General features: G+C 44.9%; 1 protein-coding gene across 4 annotated transcripts in view; it reads left to right on the top strand.

Moving 5' to 3' along the window:
• The window catches only part of TIPIN (TIMELESS interacting protein), a 282,385-nt gene that overhangs the window by 179,375 nt on the left and 75,988 nt on the right, over window positions 1–27,022 (top strand). For all 4 annotated transcript variants that reach the window (XM_078683031.1, XM_078683032.1, XM_078683030.1 and 1 more), the window contains 2 exons: window positions 1,638–1,760; window positions 20,577–20,640. In XM_078683031.1, coding sequence (XP_078539157.1) covers window positions 1,638–1,760; window positions 20,577–20,640 — 187 coding nt within the window. The remainder of the gene's footprint in view (window positions 1–1,637; window positions 1,761–20,576; window positions 20,641–27,022) is intronic.

Here is a 27,022-nt window from a genome sequence, read left to right as displayed (position 1 = left end):
GTCTCGTATGCAGACAACACCCAGCTGGTGTTCTCTTTTAAGGATCATTTGAAGGACTCGTTTGCTAGATTAATTGGGTACCTGAAGGACATTGTCAACTGGATGAATAGCAACAAACTAAAATTAAATGCGGATAAGACTGAGGTCCTGTTCTTTGGTCAGCCCTCCCCCCTACCTACAGGACTTTGGTGGCCTGCTGAGCTGGGTACTCCGCCTTTTCCTGTAAAGACGGCTAGGAACCTGGGCATCAAGTGGTACTCAAACTTAAGCTTTGAAACTCATATCCGCCATGTCGTCAGTCTGCTTCGGAAAATTGAAAACCCTAAACAAATTCTTGCACCTCTTGCCGAAGGCTAGCCGCAGGACAGTAGTTCATGCTACGGTGACATCTCAGCTGGACTATGCCAACAATTTGTACCTGCCGTTGATTCAGAATGCTGCTGTGAGACTCATTCGGAGAGTGCCTTTCCGCCATCACATCTCCCCACACATCAGGCTCCTCCATTGGCTCCCGGTAGCAAAACTTATTGAATTCAAGTCCCTGACCGTAGCTTTTCGGGCTATGCATAACATAGGACTGAGATACCTTAGAAATGGGCTTTGCCTATACCAATTTTTCCGAACACTGAGATCCAATTCCCAGTTCTTACTCTGCGTCCCCCGTTTTGCAAAAGCCAGAAAGGGAGGAAGGTCCTTCACAGTCAGGACAGCCATGCTATGGAATTCACTGCCACTGCATTTACGCACGTCGGACTCTGAACCCGAGTTCTGAAAGAAATTGAAGACGTGGCTCTTCTGTCAAGGCTAGATGTTGGGCCCAGTCTACTCTCACCTGACTTCCGCACAGCGCCGGTACACCTGTTTGAGGTAGCTGTTTGCGCTGTACAAATATCACTTTTATTATCAGTCCCCTGCCCTCCTCCCATCTTCCTCACACCTCCTGCCATTACAATGAATCGTACCACCGCCCCTACAACAAACACTACATTTTCTTTCTGCCCAAGGCTCTATCCCGGTCAGTCCGATTTGGGGCTGGCCCGGAGTTGAAGCATAATCCTTGCCTCCGGTCTCAACATAGAATTCAATGTTTAATTTCCTACTTTAAACTGCTGCCCTCTGTAGGCATGCTTTCTGGCGATGTTCTTAACTGTTTGACTTTCATGCTAAGTCTGCAAGGGCTGAAAGAACAGAAACAGTGTTATTCCTTTTGTGGACAAAATCCACAGAATTCCCTGCATCTCTCGGCCACATTCACAGAACAATTAAATGTTCCTTTCCTTCACTCTCTACTTCACTGTTGTTCTTGCTTCCTCCATCATGGCCCTGTTACTGTTGTGTTCTCCTGAGAAATCACTGGTCTCAATGCAGTGTGTATATGAACGCATTAAGTAAATGATGTTAATATCTCTAAAGTGAGACCATAACACTCACTGCATGCTTTAGTTGACATTTCCTTGAGTTTAAATGTTTTCATATATATTAACTCATCTTGTATTGTTCTAAGAGCAGGAGTGGATTCTCATACATGCCAATGACCTCTGGATTGACTGAGAAATGCTACCCATGCTCCTGTGGCTTGACTCCTAAGAGGTTTTCAACACCACCTTCTTGTAATGTGCATCTCATTTCTGTTATAGGCAGAAGACTTGAAACTGCTTTTGAGGCACATGGAGCACTGGGCTCACAGGCTGTACCCAAAACTGACATTTGAAGACTTCATCAATAAACTTGAGGCGTTGGGCTCAAAAAAGCCAGTTCAGGTGAGTGACTTTGAATTTGATGTAGGGGAATGCCTTCCGGAGGTATAAATTAAGTTGTTTAGAGTCAGTGTCTTCAGATGTCAAAGCTCCTCTGTGTAGTAATAGTCGCACAGACAGACATTATTTGCCATTATAGAATGACATGTTTTTCTTTATTCGGAACTGTGGGGGATGGAGTCCCCCTGAAGGCGGCAGCAAGCTGGTGACCACTGGAAGCAGGAATAAACAATACGGGCTCCCAGCAGGCATGTTAAACCTCTGAGCTTCCTTGTGGAAGTCAAAGCTGCCACTAGTCAAAACTCCCATCTCTCACCAGCAGGTACATTAATCACCAGAGATATCTTGACACTTTTATTGTTGCTTTGAAAACTGTTGATTAAACAAGGAACTTTGCAGTGCTTTTAAATCTGCCCCCTGTGGATCCTCTGGGAATGTGTCTCGGACCCCAGTTTGGGAAGCACTGCCTAGGCTATTTAATCATTATCACTTGCACGGGATCACTGGCCCCTAATTTGGTTTAAATGTGCATTTTTCCTTGTTACCCTCTTTGCAAATTTTATGAGTTTATGAGTGGGGCGGGGAAGGGAAGTAGAAGGCTACTACCCTGAAGTATCATTTTCTTCATGATTTAATTTGTTCAGCACTATGTAAATTAAACACTGCAAGTCCAGTATTGTAAATCAGATGCTAATTAATTTAACTTGCTAATTTCCTTGCTTAAAATACCTTTTGTTAGCACATGGGAGATTTATCTTCCCTTGACCTCCCATATGACCAGGCATGTGCACTGTAGGTCCAGGAAGGTCAAATCTCTGACAGATATTCAGAAGACTCACTTCACTGTATACATTAGTTAGGAATCACTGTAAATGAGAGTTGAATCCCTGAGTGTAATTGTGTTTTATGAAGATCCCCCAAAATTATGGCGCCTGAATATGTTTTTGTCCTCTGATCCTCTCATTGCAGTTTATTTGGATTCTTTTTTCAACCCAGTCCCCCTCACTCATGCCTTCTGTTTCTGAAGATAAGACCTGTGTACATGTCCTTGGGCTGCATTACCCAAATCTGCCTCCATTTGTCTCCTCCCGGTCTCTGCAGCTTTGTCCACCTTCATTTTGTGTCAACAATGTGAGATTGATAATATTGCGTTTACAGACGGGCAGTACTGCTCTTCCCTCCTGTTCATGTTCTCTTTTACTGTGTTGTTCTAGACACAAGGTTTGCAAATGTGTATTATTTGCATTAGTCCTTTTTCTGGCCTCTGTGGCATCCTGTATTCATTGTGCCGTTTGCTTGACTCTATGGCTGAGATTTTCAAGACACTTGGTGCCAGGGAATCGGAGATTTAGAGAGCAAGTTGCCACTCTTCCCAGCAGCTCTTCAACTGGTACTTCCTTGTACCAGCGGAAGAACATGTTAAATGGGGTATCTTTCAAAAGTGTCGTATGTCCCCGCAATTGATATACTGATGCCTCAATAACAAAGTATTCATCCAACACAGACAAGTGATTGATCACTGAGGTCATATCCCTTAAACACGTTGATGCAAAGAGATGTCGCTGATTTTCTTTCTGTGGGCAAACCTCTGCCTCAGAGGGTTGACTAGGGAGCCATGGACAGATCAGAGGACAAGCGTCCTTTCATGGCATGGCAAAGTTGGCATAGACAAATGTGAGTTGTCAGTGTAGCCTTAGACATTGATGCTGGCTTAGATAAGAAGCCATTAATCAAATTATCAGTACAAATTAGTTATGTTTATTTGTGTTATCAAACGTTGTACTCCACATGAGGCATCTGGAGAGGGTTATATGGAGGAACAATGGTGCGAGTGATCAGGAGATTGGGACAACAAACAGCCTCCAGTGGTCTACATTTATTCAGTTGAAAGTGAGATTAGGGCACTGTGCCAATGGAGGGAAATGCATCTCTTCCACACACTCCACGGTTTATTACCAGCCACTTGGATGCATGGTGAGATGTGCACATGATCGACCTAATGTTCTAGGGAAAGTGACCAACCAATCAGAAATCTTATCTCATAAACATGCTGAATGGAAGAGCCATCCACCCAGTTCTGAAAACATGCATTCTGTAAGCATGAGAACAAGGGCACTCTTGAGGGAGGTTAACAAAGGTGTGCTGCTGGTTCGTAATTGGCACATCACTAAAATCCATCTGCATTTGGAAGACCGAACATTGATTATCAATAGTGTTTTTGCTCGTAAATAAATCATACTTTTCACTATAAGATCAGGAGCACAGTTTGAAAATAAGTTACGACTGGATACTTTATCACATTCTCACACCACAGTGAGCAAGCTAACTTCCTTCTATTCTCTCTGCGACAGTAGAGCTTAAAGGCACAGTCAACTTGAAATGAAAATACCCAGGGGTATGAAATGACTAGGGCTGTGTTCTCACATAGGCTATGATCTCTCCAACATATATATTTGCCAGGTGCATTTGTGTCCCCACACTGCTGGAAAAACACCTAGCATTAAGCTGACTATAGCACACGTGACTCACAATGAAGTAAGAGGCCTAATTTCTAAAATCAGACACTGACCACTCACAAGTCTGCTCCATTGTGAGTTTATAGAGAATTTATGTTGCAATGTTAAAAACAAAACTGTGCTTCTCAGAATTTATAAAGAGTAACACCATTTAAACACTCGAAAGCTTGAACAGATATAGGAGTTGCCAATTTTATAAACACGGGGCTATGTTATCTTGCCCATGTCCTCTTTAGCCTTATTGTTTTTTGCCCCCCTCCTTTTTCCCCATTTTTTTGCTGATCACATTTTGTGTTGAATTTATGCAGTCTCAGTTTTGCTGCACTGAGAAGAAATTAGGTACTGCACATCTATGGAGCAATAGGTTGTCCTAATGCTAATTCACTGACATCTGTTATCGCCAGGTACTATCTGGTCGAACTTACTATGCCTTAGCACAGACCAAAGAAGGGGGCTGTTGGTTGTTTAGCCTCTTGTTGCACTATTTTGTAACAAGGAATTTTCTTCTCTCGATCAATGTTTACTTTAACTGCGGACCACTTTTTTTCATATTGTTTGTACCTGCAATCCGAGTGTGTGAAGCCAACTCTGCTGCACTTCTCACAAGTGACTGATAGGCCATTACAGCCAACCCCCTGAACGCGGGGACTCGCACAGCCTATCGGACCTGGCAACAAAAATTCAACCACTTCCCTCATCATACACCACGAAGTTAGAGCATAAAAGCCAACTATGCTCACCCAAGGAACAAGGACCCGTCATCGGGGAACCGCACTATTCAGGGCCTCTTCTCTCCGGACCCACAGAGGACCCGTGACCCAACCGCTCTGCCATCTCAAAGCCCCGTTTTCTGTCCAGAGACCTGTCAACTGGACACTGGCCCAAACTTCAATTTAAGTATTGCTCAGACAGGTTTAAGTACCCAGCCTACAGTAAACCAAGTCAGTAAAACTGCCCATGAGGTAATCCTCATGCCCAGATACCCCATTAAAGGTCATCACGATATCTTAAATAGGGGCAACATACTTCAACTATTTAAGCATATCCTGACTCTTGACAGAAACGCATTCGGACGACCTAGCCTGGTTTAAGTTCCTGAGCCTCTTCAATGACTCCCATGGGAAATCAACCTCAATAGGGCTAAGTCGTCACACCCGTGTGGGGCTAACACCAGAAGAAATAGCTCAAATGGCAGACTGGGGTATTGACATTGCATTCCCCGTACCTGAGAAATATCCACATGTGCTAGCAGCATCACCACCAACAAAGGAAGTCCACTCAGTCCTAAGGGGAACACGAGCAACCAACTAGGGAAAAGTTTAGCCACAGAGTCAAGACTTTACAAGGCCTACAGGATAACAAGCACTCTTGACCTCAGGACAGTTCATATCAGTGGGCCAAGGCATACCCCCAGACACGATACTCAGACTTGCCCAGAAGGCCAGCTACCATAACGGCATTTCTAACACTATGAAGGCTGCTCTCAATCTGATCAGCACCAGAACTCTGGGAAATAATATACAGCTGTCCATCATATCCTGGAACGTCGTTGGGTTAAAAAGACTGCTTGGGTTCAGTTCAGTAAACAATTACTTTCGAGAAAATGACATCCTGTGCCTACAAGAGACATGGGTCACCGATCCTTTAATTCTCCCAGTTTGTTACGAACTTCACTCTGCAGCCATAAAACTGAACATCTTCGGGAGAGCATCTGGTGGGCTCTCAATTTTTATTATTCAAGCTCGCAGAATAGAGACAACCTTAATAGCAACTAACACCTTAGATCTGCAAGCAGTACTCATTGGCGGATTTAAAAAGTAACAACTCAATTTGTCTTTTGTTAATTAACTGTTATGTCAACCCCTCTTCTCAGCCAAAAAAACAAGTACTAAAAATATTGACAACAAAAATGGATCACCTCATAAACAAATATGGCTCACACTTTCCAATTATTGTCGGGACTTGAACATCCGGGTGTTACGGTTTTAGAAAATGGACCCCCTACTTCGTACTGAAGCTGCCCTTCTGCAGCAGCTTCTTCACACTCAAACTATGGTTTTTGCCCACACCATCAAAAAAGCTGCGGATCCTCTCTGGCTTCCTCTCCCCACTACAATAGACTATATCTTTTTTTCGGATCCCCTGGTATCATACTTTAACAACTTCGAAGTGGTCAATAGGGATGAGAGTGACCACAGGCCATGTAGGGTAACCCTTCAGGTAAATGTGAAAACCGCTAAACAATTGGAAACTCTGGGGGTTTCAACTGGAGAAGAGCGCCACGAAGTTCTGAGCAGAATAAAATGGACTACAGATCTTGGTCCAAAACTCCTGGAGTGGATTGCTTATAAAGAGTCGAACCCCATAAACACAAGCACTGTCTCCCCCCTGGAGCACTGGAAAGCACTCATAGCAGAATTAAAATCCATCCTAGGGGGATGAACTGTAATCTCCCAAGTACAGGATATCTATCCCCAACGACTATTTTCACAAATCAAACTAAGGGACCTAATTCACACCAAGCGCAGTCTCTTTAAGGCCTTGAAGGCAAGAAGAAAAGGAGCCAAAAATCTCCAAACACAGACAATAACAGCGCTTCAGGCGGAATATAGAAAGAAAGTTTGGGCAACACTATTAAAGAAAATCAAGGCAGAATGGCTGAAAATATTTACCCTTCTTAAAGAAAGCGGAGACATTGAACTTGGGAGACATATTAAGCAACATAGTCACACCGGTCAGACTAAAGGAAACGGAGTGGCAGCTACTGAGTGGGTTAAATATGCAAAGCAGTTGTACTCAATCCCTCAGAACACGATTCACACCCATCCACAACAACTCCCCTCCTCCCCCCCCCCACCGGTGGTGTGGACTGGCGCACGGCAAGATGGCCTCACTGTAGTGTTGCTCTGCCGGCCGCCTTTACTATCCTGCATCATCCTGCTCCTTGAACGCTCACTATCGCTGCATGCTGAGAGAATATTGTGGCCACTGCACTGTCGGAATCCGCCGCCGATGGTGAGAAAGGAGGTTCCTGGACCCTGCACAGAGTGTTGGAACCCTCTCCCGGGCAGTTGCTGGCGGCGAGACGGGCTCAGTGCGGACGGCCTGCAATGTGGTTGCAGTCGCGAACGGAGCACAAACTAAAGTACGACACTGAGAGAGAGCTGAGTGGCTTGCTGTGCTAGTGCTGAGGTTCCCGGTTTTCCATCGTGGGAGCCAACAGTCCTCGGAGGTGAGTGCCCGCGGCAGCCACGGAGGTCACTGGGCGCTGCAGCTACGTGAGCTGCCAGCCTGAACTTGTGTAATAGGCCTCTACATGCCGCTGCCCGAGTCTTCCTGGAGGCCCAGACGGCGGGATTACCTGTACGGCGGAGGGCGATCATAATTAGTGCTCCGATTGTCCACTGACATTGCCTGGCGATTCCAAATCCAGACGGCACGATACAGGGCAGAGAGCAGTTCGCTGGGCCCATTTTCGTTACAGGGAGGCCTAGCTTTGTTACTGATCTGCTGGCGACTGCTCTCAACTGGCTCAGAGACTGGACTCGTATAGCAGCCTTAAATAAGAAGCTGGAGACCGTGCATACTGAACTGCCCCACTGCAAATCTGACCTTTCCTCGAGCCCACTCATGCTGCGGCCATCTACCTGCTCTGTGACACTCTCTGAATACACTACCATTTTACAGTGGCGCAAAAAAATTATGAAATTGTTGGAGCGCGCAATTCAAGGCCCAAGACAAATTGGGTGGATTGGGCACGCACTCGCCTCTTGCTGACCATAAAACAGTTGCGGTGGAGGAAATAACCGGCCCTCAAGGACAGACCCCTAGCTGGACAATAGTGTCACCTCGAGAAACAGTAGCTCATAGAGTCTCCAGTTGTTGATTTTGGTGAAAAACCTGCACGGATGCCACCAGCACCATGGGTAAACCTGAGAAAAATCAACCAAGACTTACCTTTGAAATGCGCAAAGGACGCAAAACATCGCAAAATGCGGCATTGGACTCCGAACTGGACTCTGCTGCGCAGGCCCCGTCCGCCATAGAGAAAACATTATCCGCCATCCAGGCCAACTTGCAATCCGTAGATGGAAAAATAGAAGCTCTTAACGGTAGAATGGATCACATGTCCTCGAAACTAGACAAACAAGCGGCGCGAATCGGCGAAGCTGAACAGCGCATTTCAGACGCCGAGGACGGACTACAACAGGTCGCAACTCCTCGCGGTCATCCAAGCCAAAAACGACGACATTGAAGTGCGCTCGAGGCGCAATAATGTGCGTTTTTTAAGCTTACTGGAAACTACGAACTTGGGGCGACTGGAAGACTTCATAGAATCAATGATCAGGGACATCTGCGGGGTCGAGAGCCTTTCTACCATGCTCGCCATTGAGCACGCCCACAGATCACTGGCACCGCGCCCGAAGCCCGGTGCTCCACCATCAACCATCAGGGCAACGTCCTATCCTTTTTCCCAGGTTTTGCAGCCACAGTACAGGCAGCACAAAAGGAATTTCAAGGATTAAAAAAACTCCTCATGATAGAGCATATCCCATACACCATGTTATATCCTGCCTGGCTCCGCATAGGCACGGACCGAGAAGCTAAGATCTTTTTGAACCCGAAGCTGGCCATGGACCACGCCAAGCTACTGTGTATGAACCATCGATCCCCCACTCAGACGTCCGACGTTGATGATTGACTATTGCCTTTCCTATTTTTTACCGTGTATCCTTTTCTTACACCAGATATCTAACTGCCACAGGTTTAACGAACTTACTCTATATCTCTCACTATTTTCTTGACAGAGGCCTCTACTAGGGTATCGACCTATGTACTAAATGCCACCTCCGTGTACGCCTTTATCACCCATGTATAACAGTGTCAAGATGTTTGAAAGTGATTCTGGACAATGCCGGATTGCATATGGTCACCATTCATTTGACCTGTAATTGTGTGGACATGTGCGGCAATGTTATGTGATATTCTATTGATTATGCATAATTCTATGCTGCTCTTTGTAACGAGATGATCGCAGTGATCCACGAGTATGTTCTCCTTGTATTAGCATGGTGGGCTACTAGTCAGGAGCGCCAAAACTTCTAAGGCGGCCCCTCCCCGTTCTATCGGGGAGTGGTTGTAGCCTCTACGTCCCCTACTGGGTGTACCCCACTACCACTGTTTTGTACTGTTGTTTAGTTATGACAATGGGATTTGCCTATGGCAAGATTGGGTTGCTAAAGTGGGAGGGAGGAGGGGTTTGGGTAAATTTTCAAGAGGTTGTTAATAGCATGATCAGGGCTCTAGATACAGTGATGATTGCAGAGGTGACAATTAGTGAGGGCTGTTTGCTATACACAGTATATATATATATATATATCAAGATCTTTCCACATTGATAATGGGTGAAGATTACAGGTGCATGACATGGAATACCTGTGGCCTCAATTCCCCAAAAAAGATACAGCAGGTGTTGTCATACTTTGATAGACATAATGTACAGATTGCCTTATTACAGGAGACCCACCTGAAGAACCACACAGACTCTAGAATTGTTCACAGGTGGTCGCGGTTCCGACTGGCATTGTCCTATTCTACTTATGCACGAGGTGTACTCATTCTGATTAAGAAAGGTATCCCATTTCGCCCTACGCACACTCACACGGTTTCAGAGGGCCACTGCGCTAAGATGCAAGACAAACTAGGCATGACTAATCTCACAATTATTAATATGTCTGGCCCTGTGGTTGATGATCCCACACCTTTCATACAAATTCTTTCTACTCTACGATCATGGCCTAACACAGCAGTGGTATGGGAAGGAGATCTTAACACTCACCTCGACCCACAGGTCGCCAAATCAAACCCGTCAGGGGCTTGTACTCTTAAAGTTGCTCACTGTATCCGCAAAGCCATGTCAGAACTAGGTCTGGTAGATGTCTGGCGTTTGTGGAATGGACAGATTCAGGAAGGCACGCATATCACAGGAGGAATATGACAAATTAGCTGAAACAGAGGCGCGATATAGAGGGAGGAGGCATGGAGCTAGAGCATATGGTGAGGGGGCAGACCAGGCAGGAGCCTAGCCGCTAAACTATTGTTCCGTGAAAATCATAATCAGATTGACAAGATAGTTGACAGCAACGGGTCAGAATATTTTACCCCACACGCCATAGTAGAACAGTTTAGAGACTATTACAAGGCATTATATACCACACAGGGCAATGTAGCTGAAGACACAATGGCGGAATACCTATCAGAAATAGCCTGTGCGTGGATATCAGATGTACATCGAAAATACTTATCCTGCCCATAGATGAATCAGATGTCAAAGACGCTATCCTCTACCTTCCTAATGGTAAAGCTCCGAGCCTGATGATCTAACTGTAGAATTTTAGAAAACATACTTGGACCTTCTGGTGCCCCATCTCTTGGAAATGTACGCAAAGGCACATGACTCTTGCTGCCTACCCCCCATGCTATGATCATTACACTTCTTAAAAAAGACCAATCACCTACCTCATGTGAGTCCTACCGCCCCCTATCGATGATTAACCTGGACGCTAAAATATTGGCAAAAATACTAGCTACAAAGATTCAACCTTTGATTCCCCTCCTCGTGCTCCCGGTTCAATCTGGGTTTATACAGGAAAGATCCACTTCCCATAACTTGCGTACCATTTTCTCCATGTTCTATATCCTTAACTCTGACTTGCCTTCGGCCGCTATCATGCTTGATGTGGCTAAAGCATTTGACTCCATGGAGTGGAGTTATAGGTTTCATATTCTAAGATGGGATTCCCTAATGTCATATTACAGTGGATCCAGATTTTATACACTGACACGACAGCCAGGATGCGTGTGGGCAGCCATTCCTCTACACCATTCCAGATAAAACGTGGCACCAGGCAGGGCTGTCCTTTGTCCCCTCTCCTATTTGCCCTCGTGCTTGAACCACTTGCGTGTAAGATTTGGCAAGGTCACAGAGCGACTGCCCTCGATTTTAGACACCGACAAGTGGGCATCTCCATGTATGCAGATGACATGGTCTTGTTTATTAAAGATCCTCAACAACGCCTGTCCCCTGTTCTTTGACACATAAAATTTGGTTTGTTCTATGGACTCACAATCAAATGGGAGAAGTCGGTCATCGTACCATTAACCACGATCACATCCCAGCCTCACCTGGAATACCCCTTAGTATGGACAACGGACCCAGTTAAATACCTAGGTGTCTGGGTGCATCGTGATCCCGAAGTAGTAATCAGGGAAAATTATGGTCGAGCACACGACGCATTAGAACAACAAGTGAATCGATGGATGCACCTGCCCCTATCTCTGGCAGATCGTATTGCAGTAATAAAAATAGTCATACTTTCCCTCTTTTTATATCTTTTTGGCAACATGCCAATAAAACTGACTCAACACTTTTTTAAAACAGTAAGATCCTACTCCTAAGGTTAATATGGGGCAAGGGACAGCCTTGAATTAGCTGGCATACGCTAACACTACCCTATGACAAAGGTGGCTTTACTGCACCGGATTTTTATGTATATTATCTCTGTGCTCAAGCCCAAAATGCATATTATTGGTTCCGAACTCACGACTTTACGCCACATGTGGCGGTGGAAGACGGTGATGCCCATCCAACCCCACTTGGAAGCATGCTGACACGTAAATAGACACACTCCAAAGATAGAAATCAACACACTGGATACGACCGTAGCTGCGTGGCAGGCGATTGGTAATCGAGCACACAAATTACCGCTGTATGCACCTGTGCTTCCCCTGACCCACCACACCACCTTGTCGGTCACCCAGGAGGCAGGACCTCTAAAATCACTAAAAGAAGCTGGCATACACTCAAATGCCAGATTACTGCTCAAAGTACTAGAAAGCTGGGTAAAGGATCATAACATCCTTCCCTTCTTTCAATCTGGTTTCTGGCCCCAAAGCTCCACCACAGATAACATCTTAGTACTGGGACATTTGTCACTCCGCGCGACCCAGACATCACAATTACCTCTTTTCTGCTGCTTTGTGGACTACAGTGCAGCTTTTGACCGGGTTGATCGAGGGAAGCTGTGGGAAAAACTGGACTCTTGGGGAATCCCCCAACAGGGTCCGTATCAAGACCAGCCAAATGACTGTAACAGCTAAGGTACCAACAAATAATGGCCTAAAACAAGGGTGTGTCCTAGCTCCTCTACTTTTTAATCTTTACAGAGCCGACCTGGGAAAAGCCCTGGAGGGGGCAAGCCTACTAACACCAAGGCTGTGGAATGTGCGGCTCCAAATTCTCCAGTTCACTGACGACATAGTAATAACGGATCAAGTTAGAACAGGCCTACAGAAAGCTTTAGACCCCCCGCATAGGTTTAATCAAAAGAACAACCTCCTGGTGAACCAGGAGAAGACCAGGATACTTATCTTTGGGAAGTACCACCGGAAGAAGACAGCACAATGGCTCCTAGGTGACCTGCAAATCAGAACATGCATAAGTTATAATTATCTGGGCCTTAAGTTATCGGAAGGGGCCAAACCCACAGCCCACCTGTAACATCTAAGAAGCAAGGGAGCCGGCATTATTTACAGTTTGAGAAGCCTGAATCAGCGACTTCATAGTCCGACTGCAGAACCCATTTTGAAAGTTCTAAGCGCATAACTAGTTCCCTCTCTTAACTATGGCCACTTAGTCTTCCCTGGCGCCTTTACTAAGCTCCTCATGAACCATCCAATTTCTGGCTATAAGAATGTTCTAGCTCTCCCACAACAGGCTAGGAGAGCAAGAGTAAGGCTGGAGCTGGTACTCATCCGTCCGGACATCACTTGCTCAGGGGACATTTTAAAATACTAAATTAGTACCCTGCGTGCCCCAGTATCCTCACTGAAAACGCAAATTAAAACAATCTTTGAAGAGGGTGGCTCTCCATGGCAGGCTCAGTTGGTGGCAGCCACAAGATTATTGGGAATAGACGTCCAAAACCTGCACAACCCAGAAATCCCTGTAATAGCCTGGGAAAAAAAAACAGTGAACGCACAGGTCAAGAAAATATCTTATGATAGGGACCTGGATAGTTTACATCATCAATCCAACCTCTTTTCACTGGACACCACCTACATCGTGGGAAAACCACATCCTTATTTTAAGTAAGCCTTGGCAGTCCTGGCCCGGAAAAGAATTACTTGTATGAGACTTGTCGCATTGCCCATTGCGGACTTTAATCCATCCTGGGCCCGGCAGGACAATTCAGTCGCTTGTCAACTCTGCAATTACCATCGTGAATCCTGGCTTCATTTGCTGTGCTGCTGCCCAAAGTTAGCTAGCGAGCAGCACCGTCTGGTGCTCCCTATTTGTAGGTCTCATGGCCTTGTACGATGCAGAGAAGTTTCAGACCTGTGCTTCTCTGCTAATACTGGGGATTCTTTGTGCCATTTTCTCACCTGCTGCTTCCTACGGACCAGAGCCTACGTCTAGCGGAACCCGCTCCGAGGGTCCCGCGTCGCTGGAGGAGGGTTTCCGAGGCCGCCATCTGCTGGGTGTCGGGTGTGTGACAGGGCTGCGAGCTACAACCCGGACTCAATTTCCTAGGAGTCCCGGGTTGTTCAGGCCGAATCCAGCTGGCCCGCTCTCCCTGACCGCCCCGCCCAGCGCAACCGCCTCAAAAGCCGCTGATACCAGCTTGCCTCGGGATTCTTTGTGCCATTTTCTCACCTGCTGCTTCCTACGGACCAGAGCCTACGTCTAGCGGAACCCGCGTCGCTGGAGGAGGGTTTCCGAGGCCGCCATCTGCTGGGTGTCGGGTTTGTGACAGGGCTGCGAGCTACAACCCGGACTCAATTTCCCAAGAGTCCCGGGTTGTTCAGGCCGAATCCAGCTGGCCCGCTCTCCCTGACCGCCCCGCCCAGCGCAACCGCCTCAAAAGCCGCTGATACCAGCTTGCCTCGGGATTCTTTGTGCCATTTTCTCACCTGCTGCTTCCTACGGACCAGAGCCTACGTCTAGCGGAACCTGCTCCGCGGGTCCCGCGTCGCTGGAGGAGGGTTTCCGAGGCCGCCATCTGCTGGGTGTCGGGTGTGTGACAGGGCTGCGAGCTACAACCCGGACTCACTTTCCCAGGAGTCCCGGGTTGTTCAGGCCGAATCCAGCTGGCCCGCTCTCCCTGACCGCCCCGCCCAGCGCAACCGCCTCAAAAAGTCACCTATAAGAATTAACATCGCACGCTGCGCGGGAGCGCCCGGGGCGAAGCCCGGGCAAAGGGCAGGCCCACTGTGGCCCTCAGAGGCCTGAGGAGCCTGGGCTGGGCCCTCCCTCTTGCCTAAATTGCCGCTAACCTTACCACGGGACAACACATACTGGACATGCCATCACCACCCCCCGAGGGGCCTACGGTAAAGGTGGGGGGTACAACTAAGAATAGGACACTGGATGTGTACTTTGCTCGAACACCAGGCGGTGGGGACAAAGACTCCTCAATGGCCGAGCGTAGGGCTGAACGCCGTCGATCGATCGAAAACCTGAAAAATAGACCATTAATTGATTTTTCTACTCCCCAAGATAGCGAGTCCCTCTTTGTCGGCGAGGGCCCATCACCCGAGGAGGGCGTCCCGCTCCTCCTCAGAAACCTTACTACTTCCCGTAGTTCACCGACAGAGCAACCGCCTATGGCGATTGATTCAATCAGCCCCAGCAGTGACCCCATTGATTTGATCTCACAACCTACTCTACTGAGCAAATCAGCCATTATCGGGAAAAGCAAACAAAAAGTTCGTCCCGAAGCGAAGCTTTATGCTCCCCCACCTAACAAGCGAAGAAGAAAAACGAGGGGAGGTCACGCCAAAACAAAAATTTCCCATTCTGACTTCGGAAAAGGCCCAAAGCTACCACCTAAGGATGATCAAATAGCGGACAAAGTGCACATTTCTCCTCTGGCTGGAGTTCCCCATATTCCTGACGCTGTGGAAACTCCAATGATGACCTCAACAAATGAACTACCACCCTCAACTTCCACTGGCAACCTTGAATTTCTGCTCAGATCTTTGCTTCTCCCTATTAGTGAGTCTATAAAAAAGGTGGAGATAAGGCTCACTATTTTAGAAGCCACACTGACCAGTCTGAAAGCAGCTGTTACCAGTCGGGATAGATCCGTCGACTCCAAACCTTCTTCTGCCTCATATTCTACTTCACAAGCTGCCCAACGTAACCCAGACCCTCCATTGGTGATCATAGATAACTCCCATTTACATCCCCCCACGGTTAACCCGCTTCAGGCCCCAATTACTAAAACTACTAAAACTACTACTAAACCTACTAAATCATCACCTCACCCTACACATGTTTTACCTTCAACCCTTCCTGTGACAAGTAATTTAACCCAATCAAATCTCCCATTACCAACAGCAAAACCCAGTTTGCCCACAAATAACTCACGAAACAGGGATTCGGGGGGGCAGCTAATGCAATCCTCAAAAAGATCAAGACGTAGAACAGTAGACCTACCCCCGGACTCAGCTCCATATACGATCATCTTGACAGGAGTCCCAGAGCTAGTAGAAGGGGTAAGAGAAAACTACCATGCACTAAAAAACAAAACCATTTACTGGCTGAGGCAGAATAGACCCCTTCCCGCACACATAAACGGAGAAATCCTGTCAGTAAGGCGAGCGGTGTGGGTGGGCTCGAGGCCAAAAGATAAAAAGGGAGATGTTATAATTATTAACTTTAAGGATCATAGGGCGGTCAGAACACTAGGTGATTGGTATGAGCCCATGGGCGGAGACATTATCTCCACCCACTACGTTAATTACTTCTATCCACGAGAACTTCTAACCAACCCCAGACAATCCCAAACGAGCAGACACCGCCCGGAGTGGAGAGAAGTACGCCATCAACCTATCCAGAATCACTTTTCTAACCATCTATTTCAACAATCTTACCCCCATCCACACTGGGGCAATTTGTATAACAATCATCAAACATCATTTCTAGATTTCAACATCCCAACCTTTAACCATTATTCGGCATTTAGCGACTTAGATGGACTGGATTGACTTAACATCAAACTCAAAGTCTGCCCTGGGCTGAAAGAGGGTACTTTATGTGGCGATATTTCTTCAGAAAACATGGGTCGAACCCACAGCATAGAAGATCAACCCCCTCTGACAAAAATTAATCAACCACCAGAGAGGGTTAGGGTCAACTTAACTAGAGGAGATAAGAACATTGTTCGACCTATTCCATCCAGGGAGGAGCACAACGGGGAGGTGTTGGGTTGTGCGCAAAACACTATAGAGAGGTCTATAAATAACACACATAGATCCACGAGAGAACAAAAAATTCATATCATGTTCTGGAACTGTGCTGGCCTTCGTGAAAAAATCCTGTCTGGAAGTCTCTTAGAGTTTGGTAATGATTCTCAAATTATAGCCTTACAGGAGACTTGGCTTACTAAAGAAATGCACCTGATAGGATATAAAACCTTTTTTTCACCAGGGATTGCAGGAACTCATGGGAGACCTAAAGGCGGGCTGACTACTTATATATCGAACACAATAGTTGGTTTGGTCATTACCCCAATTAGCTTAGAGACCCACTATCAGATTCTGAGACTGTCATTTAATACAAATAGGATTATCCTTTTAGTTAATCTCTATGACAACTTGGCGGAAAATGATAGATTAAAAACATTGGGCGCACTTCGGAAAAAGCTAAGTATTGATATGAAACTTATCCCAGGGGTTGAACCATCGAGCATCATCTGGGGTGGCGATTTTAACCTCCATCCATGCGAAAAATACAATAGTAACATCTGTGGTTTGGGACATGGAATGGAGGAGCAAACAATCCACTTCTCTCACTCAGTGGTGGGAGATTTCCTAAATGAGTCCATGTCCACTTTGGATCTAACAATACTGAACCAAATAAACCCTTTACTAGGGAAGCTTGACCCTACATATCCTGGTAGGGGTAGCGCAACTACAATCGACTACATTCTCACCACAGCGACCCTTGAAAGTAAGATTGTGAATTTCGGAGTGAAAACCAATACATTAAGTGATCACTCAGCCTTAATCTTTGATCTAACTTTGGATCAATCTCAGCTATCAGCCCAAATCTTAATGTCTACCCTCTCCCAGAATAATATCCAGCTTACAAGAACAAATGGCTTTACCCTTGGGTGGGGGAAGATCGACCCAAATCTCTTGACAAGTAAGGTTGTAAAGGCAGCACAAACAGACATTCTGAGGTGCTTAGATATGGAGGTACCTAACGATGAAGTCTTATCCCATTTTAATACAATCTTGGGTAAAGTAAATGATTACCTTACTGTAAAACAGAAAGGGACTAAAGAAAAAAGAAATAGTTGGTTTAACCATGATTGCACAGTAGCCCATAAAAAACTAAAGAAAGCATTATCACAACCGAAAAGAGATAAAGAGAGGGTTAGGAACTTGAGAATAGCCTACAAATTGGCCTGTAAAATGAGAAAAGAAGAGCTGAAAAAGGCGCTATGGGATCAGCTCCACGAAAGCTCATTAAATAAAAACACAGACCAATTTTGGAAAGTTGTCAAGGCACCTTTCCTGATAGACTCAACAGATCATCCAACCCTCGACGTTGCCATTGAGGGACAATCTTGGATAAACCATTTTTCCAGGATCTTCTCCAAACCATCAGTAGCAGACGATGATGGGAAAAACGATAATGTAAACAAGGTTAACTCCTTCCCAATTCCAGTGACAGTCGATTTATCTGAGGTAATAAACGCACTAAAAGCTAGTAAGAGTAGAAAAGCTCCAGGCCCGGACGGGGTTCCAGTTGATTTTTTTAAATTTAGATTAGAACTTTGGGCACCAATAATAAAAAGGGTGTTTGATGCAGCAATGGCCTGTGGGTTGCCCATATCTTGGACCCAATCAATTTTGGTCCCAATCTTCAAGAAGGGAAACAGGGAGGAAACAACCTGTTACCGTCCAATCTCCCTCCTGGACTCACTGGGGAAGGCACTGGGCAGAGTGGTTCTCCAGCGTCTGCAGGAGTGGGTGGACGAGACCGGGTTCGTCTCGTACATCCAGTTTGGCTTCCGAGAGGGCCACGGAACAACAGAACAAGCCCTTAATCTGGCTTTATTGATGGGAAAGTATGTTCTAGCAAAGCGCGAGAGGTTCTACATGGTATATGTGGACCTCTCTGCTGCCTTTGATTGCGTCAGCCATGCAAAACTCTGGTCAGTCTTGATAAAAATGGGAATTGACGAGGCCCTAGTGACCTTTCTTAGAGAGCTCTACTCTAACGCTTCGGCGAGAGTTCGATATGGTGTCCGGGGCGAACTGACAGATTCCTTTCCAGTAGAGCGCGGTGTCAGGCAAGGATGCGTCCTGGCCCCCTTTCTCTTCTCCCTCTATACCAACGGCCTTGAGGTAGAGATGTTACGGGGGGGTCAGGACCTGCCCCGTGTCAAAGATCGACTGATCCCTGCGCTCTTATACGCAGACGACGCGGTAATCATAGCACGTACATCCCGCGAGCTACAAAAATCGTTGAATAGCTACGCGAAATTTATGAGTGATCTAAATCTCCTCATAAATATCAAGAAAACTTTTGTTATGACAGCAGGACGCACTAAAAAAACTGAAAAATCCATTTTTTTAAATAACGTGAAACTACTTCCCAATATCCCTATCTGGGTATTATGATAGACAGGAAGATCAACTGGAGAGCGGCCATAGAAGCGCGCAAACACCAACTTTTGCGCTCTATCGCCGCCCTCGTGAAATTTGCCCAGAAACTAGGGAAGAAACCTCCGGTTGAACTTCTCCAAATATACAGAGCAAAGTGTCATTCAATTGCACTTTATGGGGCGGGCTTATGGGGCCACAAACAAACAAAACCCCTACAGGTTGCAGAGAACACCCTTTTAAGATTTTTACTGTCAGTACCCAAAAGAGTATCTACTTTTGCATCTCACACAGAACTGGGACTACCGCACATTGAGGATTTGGCTAAAATTGGACCTGTACTCCTATGGCGTAGAATATGGGTTTCAACAAAGAATTCTTTAACTAAAGCGATTATTGCAGATTGTATGAACCTTGACCATGTACAAAGGATAGACTGGCTAATGTATGTTAAAAATCTCCTCATTGATCTAGGAATGGCTGATTTATACTATAATCCTGACACTATAGCCAGAATCCCTAAGAAAGAGCTCAAGGCCAAGGCGTTGAGTCACTTTGAAGAACTACGTATTACTGAGGAGATAAAAAAACCATCAGTACAGCATTCTTTGGCAGTCATGACGACCATTGAGATGGAACCATACCTAACCTATGTTGGCTCGCAGTTTGAACGATTCCTGCTAACGAGATTCAGATTGAACATTTTTCACAGGACAGTAGCATTCCCAAATAGAAACAGTTGGGATGAGAGTTTAATCCCCTGTCCTTGTGATGGAATATCTGAGCAGTCAACAATACATACGGTCTTGTTTTGTAAATATTACTCTGTCCATCGAACACTTTTCTTAACCCCATTGCTGAAAACTTTTGGACTCCGTAAATGTCGTCCTGCAATGTTGAGGTTACAATTTTTAAGTTCAGAATATATCTGTAAAGCCGTCAGTACCTTCCTAAAATGCGTTTTTAAGTCAAGGGTCAATTTTCATAATTACAATAGCTAATTTGTTTTACTTGATTAATTTGAAGATAAACTGTAATGATTTGGAAATGTTTTCTTTTCAATAATGTTCTTAAATGAAATGTAATAATACTTTTATGGTAATTCATGGAAAATGAATCCCGAATAAAGATTTTTACTTACTTACTACTGCTCAAACTGTCGCTCGGCTAGGGAAATTTAAAGACACAATCCGGGCCGCACTGATGTATAAAATTGAGAAACAAAAAGAAACCAGCTGGCCATCAAGCAAGAGAGACCATGACAAAACTCTTCTCTAAGCTTCACACACTTGCACTTTATTGCCAGTTTGGAAAACAGTTTTTAATGTTTTTAATTCCCTTCTAGTTTTAGCAATCTGAGTGAGATTTTAATTATTTCTTTTCTTTCTTATAGAATATTAAAATGATAGTATATTGTAACGATTTTAAGTAATTGAACAATAAAGCTCACGACTGACTGCTGTACTTCTCATAAATTATTCCTGGCAGTTATTTACAATAGTTCTGCAATTGTTCTTGTTGAAATTATTTGAAGCATAATAAACAATTTATCCAAAACTTGATGAATTAAACGTAGATGCTGATTAAACCAGAATATTAAAATTATTATTTTTCCCGATTTTAGACCTGCTTGAAGCGAATCCGGATGGATCTACCCATTGTGCACAACGACTTCACAAGTCAGGAAGGCAAGGATAATCTCCTATTGTTTTTATCAAAATGTTAAAACCTCCTGAAGTGTTTTTGGGTTGTGGCTAGGTTTTCAAACAATACAGTATGTTGTATCCGATTGTGCTTGGACAATTTAGTGTATACGTTGGCAAGTTTGGAAACTTCAAAGAACATGGCTTAAAAGGAGACATAGACTAACACATCAAATGCACAGTTATATTCTATAGGCCTTACTACAGATTCGAGCTGCCCCAGACAGTGCTCATCAGTTGTCAACTATTACTATGTTGCTTGGGCCTGTCCACCAGTTTTTGTAGTCAAGGAATTAATATTCAAAACCGGACATGATCTTTATCTCCCTTCCTCCCTCCCCACTCCAGGCCTTACTGGGCTACATCAAAGATATCCCCAAACAGACTTAATAGTTTGCAGCCTTTGCCTTCCTTCTTGCAAAACGCATGGTTGCTGTGAGATGGGGGAGTGGTCCCCTTCCTAAAACATAAAGACTGGATCAATTACCTTGTTTACTGTAATTATAGCATGGACGTCTATGCATCTACACATTCCAGCACATCCCAGAGATATTTGGCTCCCGGTCCTTTCTTATCTGTTATCTCAAGACACCCCTTCCTAACCCACTTCAAATTAAAGAAGTCAGACACAAAAATTATACTCTTTTGATGTATGATGCTTATCAGCTGTGTGTCCACATATAGAACTGCTAGCCAAGGCACATGATGCTCTCACTAATACATCAAATATATACCCATGCTCCAATTTAGAATATCAAGGTTAATAACCAATTGTGTCACATGCAAATGGTAAGTTTTATTGTTATGGTCTATAAAACAATGTATAAATAAGATTTAAAAAGAAAATCCCCTCTAGATCAATAGACTCAACAAAAAAATAAGACAACATCCTTTTTTATTTTATTTAAATATTTTTAAAATAGTTATTGCTTGTAAAAGATGAAGTCTGCTTCAACTGTAGAAGCGATCTACAGAGATGTTTGTTTTTATAACTTTATAATAAAAGTTGATATTTCACTATCCATTAATATTTAGTGCTTCGTTTATAGGAGTGCGGTGACAGGATATTCACCAAAAATTGGCATATGTCTTATCAATTGCTTACAGGCAGGGAAAGACAATCGGTGTCCCCCATGTGTTGAAATTCATAGTGCATCAGGTGCATTGATTTTTCATAGGCGAGCTTTTGTCTTGAAAGAAAATGGAATAAATACTGCCTGGTTGTCCTGATACCATGGTCCTATGGGCTGAGAGTGACCCGCTGCATTGGCAAAAGCACTTTTGGTAAAAGTTCCATGCCAACCCTGAGAGAACTAAGAATATAGCTCATAGGTTGCCATGAGGCTGTTAGAGCGGTGGCCTCCACTGCCCCAGTGCTTTAGTTGGCCAACTTGCCATTCTCTATGTGAGACATTTAGTCTCAAGGAAACTACCTTCAGTTCTTTTTTCCACCTCTGTCAGAAGATGGCTTTAGAAATAGTTTAATCCTTCGACTAGCTTATGGATGTAAACAAACATCATACAAGGTCTACCCTAGTGCGCTCTTATGATAAGTTATTGGAATGAGCCACAGATGTAAGGGAAGTATCCCTCCAATACTTCTACAATGTTTGCTAACACTTTGGATACAGTATTGAGCACAGGAGAATGCCCAGCAGTCAAGAAGTTCATAATGGAAAGTTGTTCTTTCAGGATTTGTGCCTTTTGTAATGGAAAGTATTTTGCTGGCGGAGGTTATCTCTTTTTTTCTTATATTTAACCAGAACAATTTGGCACATAATCCTCATCAAAAGATGAGGGCCAGAGTCTTCGCACAATGTGTTATTAGTTCTCCTTTCCAGGTTGATAGAAGGTGCTCCAGCTCATCTCAGGACAATACCAGGACAAGGTTAATTCTATCCCCAAAAGGTGGAAATCAGGTGCACAGTCTCATTTGTGGCTACCTTGGGCACCTCCAGCATATCGTTGAAAGGTGTCCTTACTGAGCCCAGCACTTGCTTCCCCTCTTCAGTCAGCTTGCAGTCTGCACCAGCAATATCTGAGATTGATCTGTGTAATAAATATGTGGAGGGTCATACAGGGAACTTTAGTTTGCTGTTTGTCCCCGTTAGGTTTACCCACACTAAACGTTTGGTGTGAGCTAGTGGAGTAGATCGGTTGGTGTAGACAATGTTGCTCTGAGGGTTCTTAAAATATAAATCCATATACTGAAACCATCTCCAGGAGAGAACACTTGTGTGTCAGTCAGTCAGAATATCTTTATTCGACTTATTACAAGTCATACAAAGAAACAAAACAATAAAACCCTGAGAAGGGATACATACATAAATGACCCTTCAATTACCTAAAAACATCAATCTGAATGAATATTATAAATACTATATACAAGAATAAATAGAAAATGCATTTTACAATTCATATCAAAAGAAAAAACATAGCAACTTTAAAAGTTTTTTAAGGCGAGATTTGGCCCCCCATTTTTACCCTCGCAGCGGCCACTAAGAAGTTAGCGATACAGAAAGTTGTACGGGGATTTGTCAGGAGTTGTAAATACATCAACGCCGGACGCACCTGAGTAAAACCCACTTCTTTCAGAATAGGGAGCAAATATTTTTCCCTCTGCTCATGGTACAGGCTACAAAACATAATAAAATGCATTGTGTCCTGCACAGAAAAATGGTCACAACTGCATGGGGGGGCTAGGTCTGGCTTCTGCCAAGACTTGAAAGAACCTAAATAAAAATGTAGCAGGTTAAACCTGAATTTAGTTAATAAAAACCTGTGATAAGGGACTGTAACAAAAGTGAGGTAAGGTGCAAGGGAGGGTTCGCTCACCAAAAGATTATGTGCCCTAACTGCTGGCTTCTGCAGTTCAGCTTCCTCACGGCGCACTTCCTTCATATCCCTGAATGACTTTTTTATAAGGTCTATGTCCAGAGCCCTAATTTTATCTGGGCTTAAAAAGAGTTCTGGACGGCCCAATTCAGTAAATGATTTAATTAGATAGGCCAGCCATGGGATACTACTATATTTATCAAGTGATAAGACATCCTTCAATATTATGTGGTTCAAAGGAAGATCTTCATTCAACCACATTTTCAGCCACAGGGTTAGGGGTGCTAAACTCAGTGAGTCTGACAGGTAGGATAAACCCACCTCTTTATGTATGGAATAAGTCGGAGTTGACTGGGGGATAGAGAGAAGAGATCTTATGAATCTATTTTCTGCCCTTTGAATGGGGTCAAGATTTACATATCCCCACAAAGGGGATCCATATAGTGCAATAGCCACAGGCTTGCACTTGTAGATTTTTAAGAGGGCTTCCATGGGCCTGGCTCCCAGCTTGCCAGCAAAGCCCAAGAGCGCTGAGGAAGATCTAATAACCGCCAGCCTCTTTGCTCTAATCTGTGGCCCCCACGTTCCATTCTGGTCAAACAGTACACCCAAATAGGGAAATGTGGTTACCTTAGCCACCGGGGCCCCTCTGCAGAAGAATGATTTATGTCTTTTTTTGGAACGCTCACGCCCCATAACCATCGTATGTGATTTGGAAACATTGACCTTAAGGTCCAGATTATCCATGAAGGAGCCAAAAGCGTCCAAGAGGCGCTGCAGACCTACACCAGTGCGGGCGATCAACACGGCGTCATCCGCGTACAGGAGTGCCGGGATATGGACATCTCCTGCACGTGGCACATCCGCATCCTGGCCTCGCAGGTGTTCCCCCAGGCCATTAATATAGATGGTGAAAAGCGTGGGGGCTAAGATGCAGCCTTGCCGAACCCCTTTTAAAGATTTAAAAAGTGGGGTGCCTCTGCCATTGTTTGACACTCGGACGGCTGCGAAAAGCTCCTGATGCATGGTGGCCATAAACGTAACCAAAACTTCATCAATACCCATCTCCAAAAGAATTGACCAAAGTTTTGCCCTATTAACGAGGTCAAAGGCCGAGGAGAGGTCCATAAATGCCAAAAACACAGAATCCTCCTTGGCCACCGTATACTTAGAGATGAGTAAATGCAGATTAATACATTGTTCGATGGTCCCTTTTCTCTCCCTAAAACCATATTGCAGGTCGGACAGCCCACCACAGCCCTCAACATTCTCCCTCAATCTAGATAAAAGGACTCTGCCCAGGATTTTTATAGTTGAGTCCAAGAGGGATATGGGCCTATAGAACGCAGGGTCGTCCCGCTGACCTTTATTTTTAAAAATGGGGACGATGGTGGATCTGGCCCACGAGGCGGGAGCTGGATTACCATTAACTGCATTAAACACATTTGACATAACCTCAGCCCACAGTTTAGGAGAGTACATAAAAAAGTCAGCAGGGACTCCATCGGGGCCTGGTGCCTTGTGTTTGGTGGTTGCCAACAGAGCTTTCTCCACTTCTTGGGGATTAAAGATGATGGGATGAACATCCACATTAATTAATGGGCCCTTTTTAATACCCTCTTCATCACCCCCATAAACATTTTTGAAGAAAGACAACCATTTTTCATCTGTGATCACGCAGTCCATGGGTGCATTGCTGTCATCAGAGAATAGGGGCTGTTTGATGATCTCCCAAAATTTCCTACTATCCTTAAGCACTGCCGCTGAAAGAAGATTGTCCCATGTTTCGCGTTTGATGGTGTCTTTACGATTCTTAATGGCTGCCCTATAGGTTTTCCTTAATCTCGAGATTACTTCTTTATCCCTTGGGGCATTTTTTAGGGCTGCCAACAGTTCTCTATGGGCTTTCGAGCATACAGGATCGAACCATCGCTTATGTCCTTGTACTCCCTGGGTTGGTTTTGCTAAAAGATCTTTGGATACCTGGTTACAGATTGCCTCATAAGCTGCTACTATGTGTTTACCTTGCGTGCCCGGGTTTTTACAAAGCTCCACCTGGTCTTTGATTTTAGGGAAGCATTTTTCATAAAAAAAATTCCGGAATCACTTTAGCCCACTTCACTCATCGATCTTGATCAGTGGTCCTCAGGGGATGTGCCGGTTTTGCTGTCATTGGTGGCGCCCCCATCTGGGCACCCCAGGCCACTTCGAGTAAAACTGGGTTATGGTCACTATAGTGTGTTGCAACTGTACGGTAAGCCATGGTCCGATTTAAGATCCCTGGTGAAACAAAAATGTAGTCGATCACTGTGCCATTTTGGGCGCCGGTAAAAGTTGGCGACCTCAGGCCGCAATCAGGTTCATATAAGTCATAGTTGGCCAATAAATCTTCAAGCTCCTGGCCCTCTGCAGAGTGTTCAAAATGAGGTCCCTGTAAGGCCGCATCATCAAACTCATTTCTACCTCTTCCCTTACATGCTAAATTGCATAAATGAATATTAAAATCGCCTAATAAAATGAACTCAAAAACTAACTCGATATTCTGTGCTGCTGTGTTTAAAATGTTATCCAAACTGGAGATGTTGCGACCGCTATAATCACTGTTCCCTGAATTGTAGAAATTTACATATAAAGTCCTGCTTGTTTTATTAATCACCCTTTCAACCATTAGGATGTTGTCAGAGTCAGTACTGATCTGCCTGTAGCTTCCCACTAAGTCTAACGCGAACAAAATCACCAATCCACCTTTTGCTCTGCCCGCCCTGCTAGCCACTGCGGGTTTGGTAAAGCAGGTGAACCCATCCCACCAGAGATTGTTGGATGTATCCCAGGTTTCTTGCAAGGCGATGACATGATGCTTAGTAACAAAGCTCAGCCAGGCATGATCCTGACGTTTTGCAGTTAGGCCTGCTACGTTCCAACTAATGATCTTACAGGAATCAGTGGATAGCCTTAGTTCGTTTACATTCTCTAAATCACCTTCGACTGCTAGTTGCGATAATGGGCCTTCGCTGATATCAGCTTGACACAGGCTCTGTATGCCCTCTCCCAACGTGCTCGTATTTACAAAAGCCACAGTCCGAGATGAAAGCAGTTGCTGTACAGGATTAATTGACGCTTGAGACTCTGGTGCTACATTGGGGACAGAATTGATCAAGTGCTCAACGGTATTTAAATCTCCACATTTTACTATTGGGTTGTTCAACACCTCCCTTTCCAGATCAATTCCTGGTTCGAGTCAATCACAGGTATTCAAGTCAGATAAAGGGCCAAACCTGTTTCCTGTGGCAAAGCCCCACTCAAATGGAGTAGCCGCCTGACCCTGTCCATATAGAGCTGGGTTCCACATAGGTTGTGGGGTATTTGGGCGTGTAAGAAACTGATCGTTTCTCAACCAATGTGTGGGCTTATTTCCCCGAGCACTATGTTCGTAGCCCATAAGGCCGGAACCCCAACCATTAAACCTTGGCTCATGTGCAAGGACAGGCCTGTTATTTAACTCTTTCTGGTAGTTGAATCTTCCTGGCTCCCG

The sequence above is a fragment of the Lissotriton helveticus genome, chromosome 3_1, assembly GCF_964261635.1.
Source record: "Lissotriton helveticus chromosome 3_1, aLisHel1.1, whole genome shotgun sequence".
Classification (NCBI taxonomy): domain Eukaryota; kingdom Metazoa; phylum Chordata; class Amphibia; order Caudata; family Salamandridae; genus Lissotriton; species Lissotriton helveticus.
The sequence above is the reverse complement of the archived record's forward strand: the minus strand, read 5'-3'. Positions and strand labels throughout refer to the sequence as shown.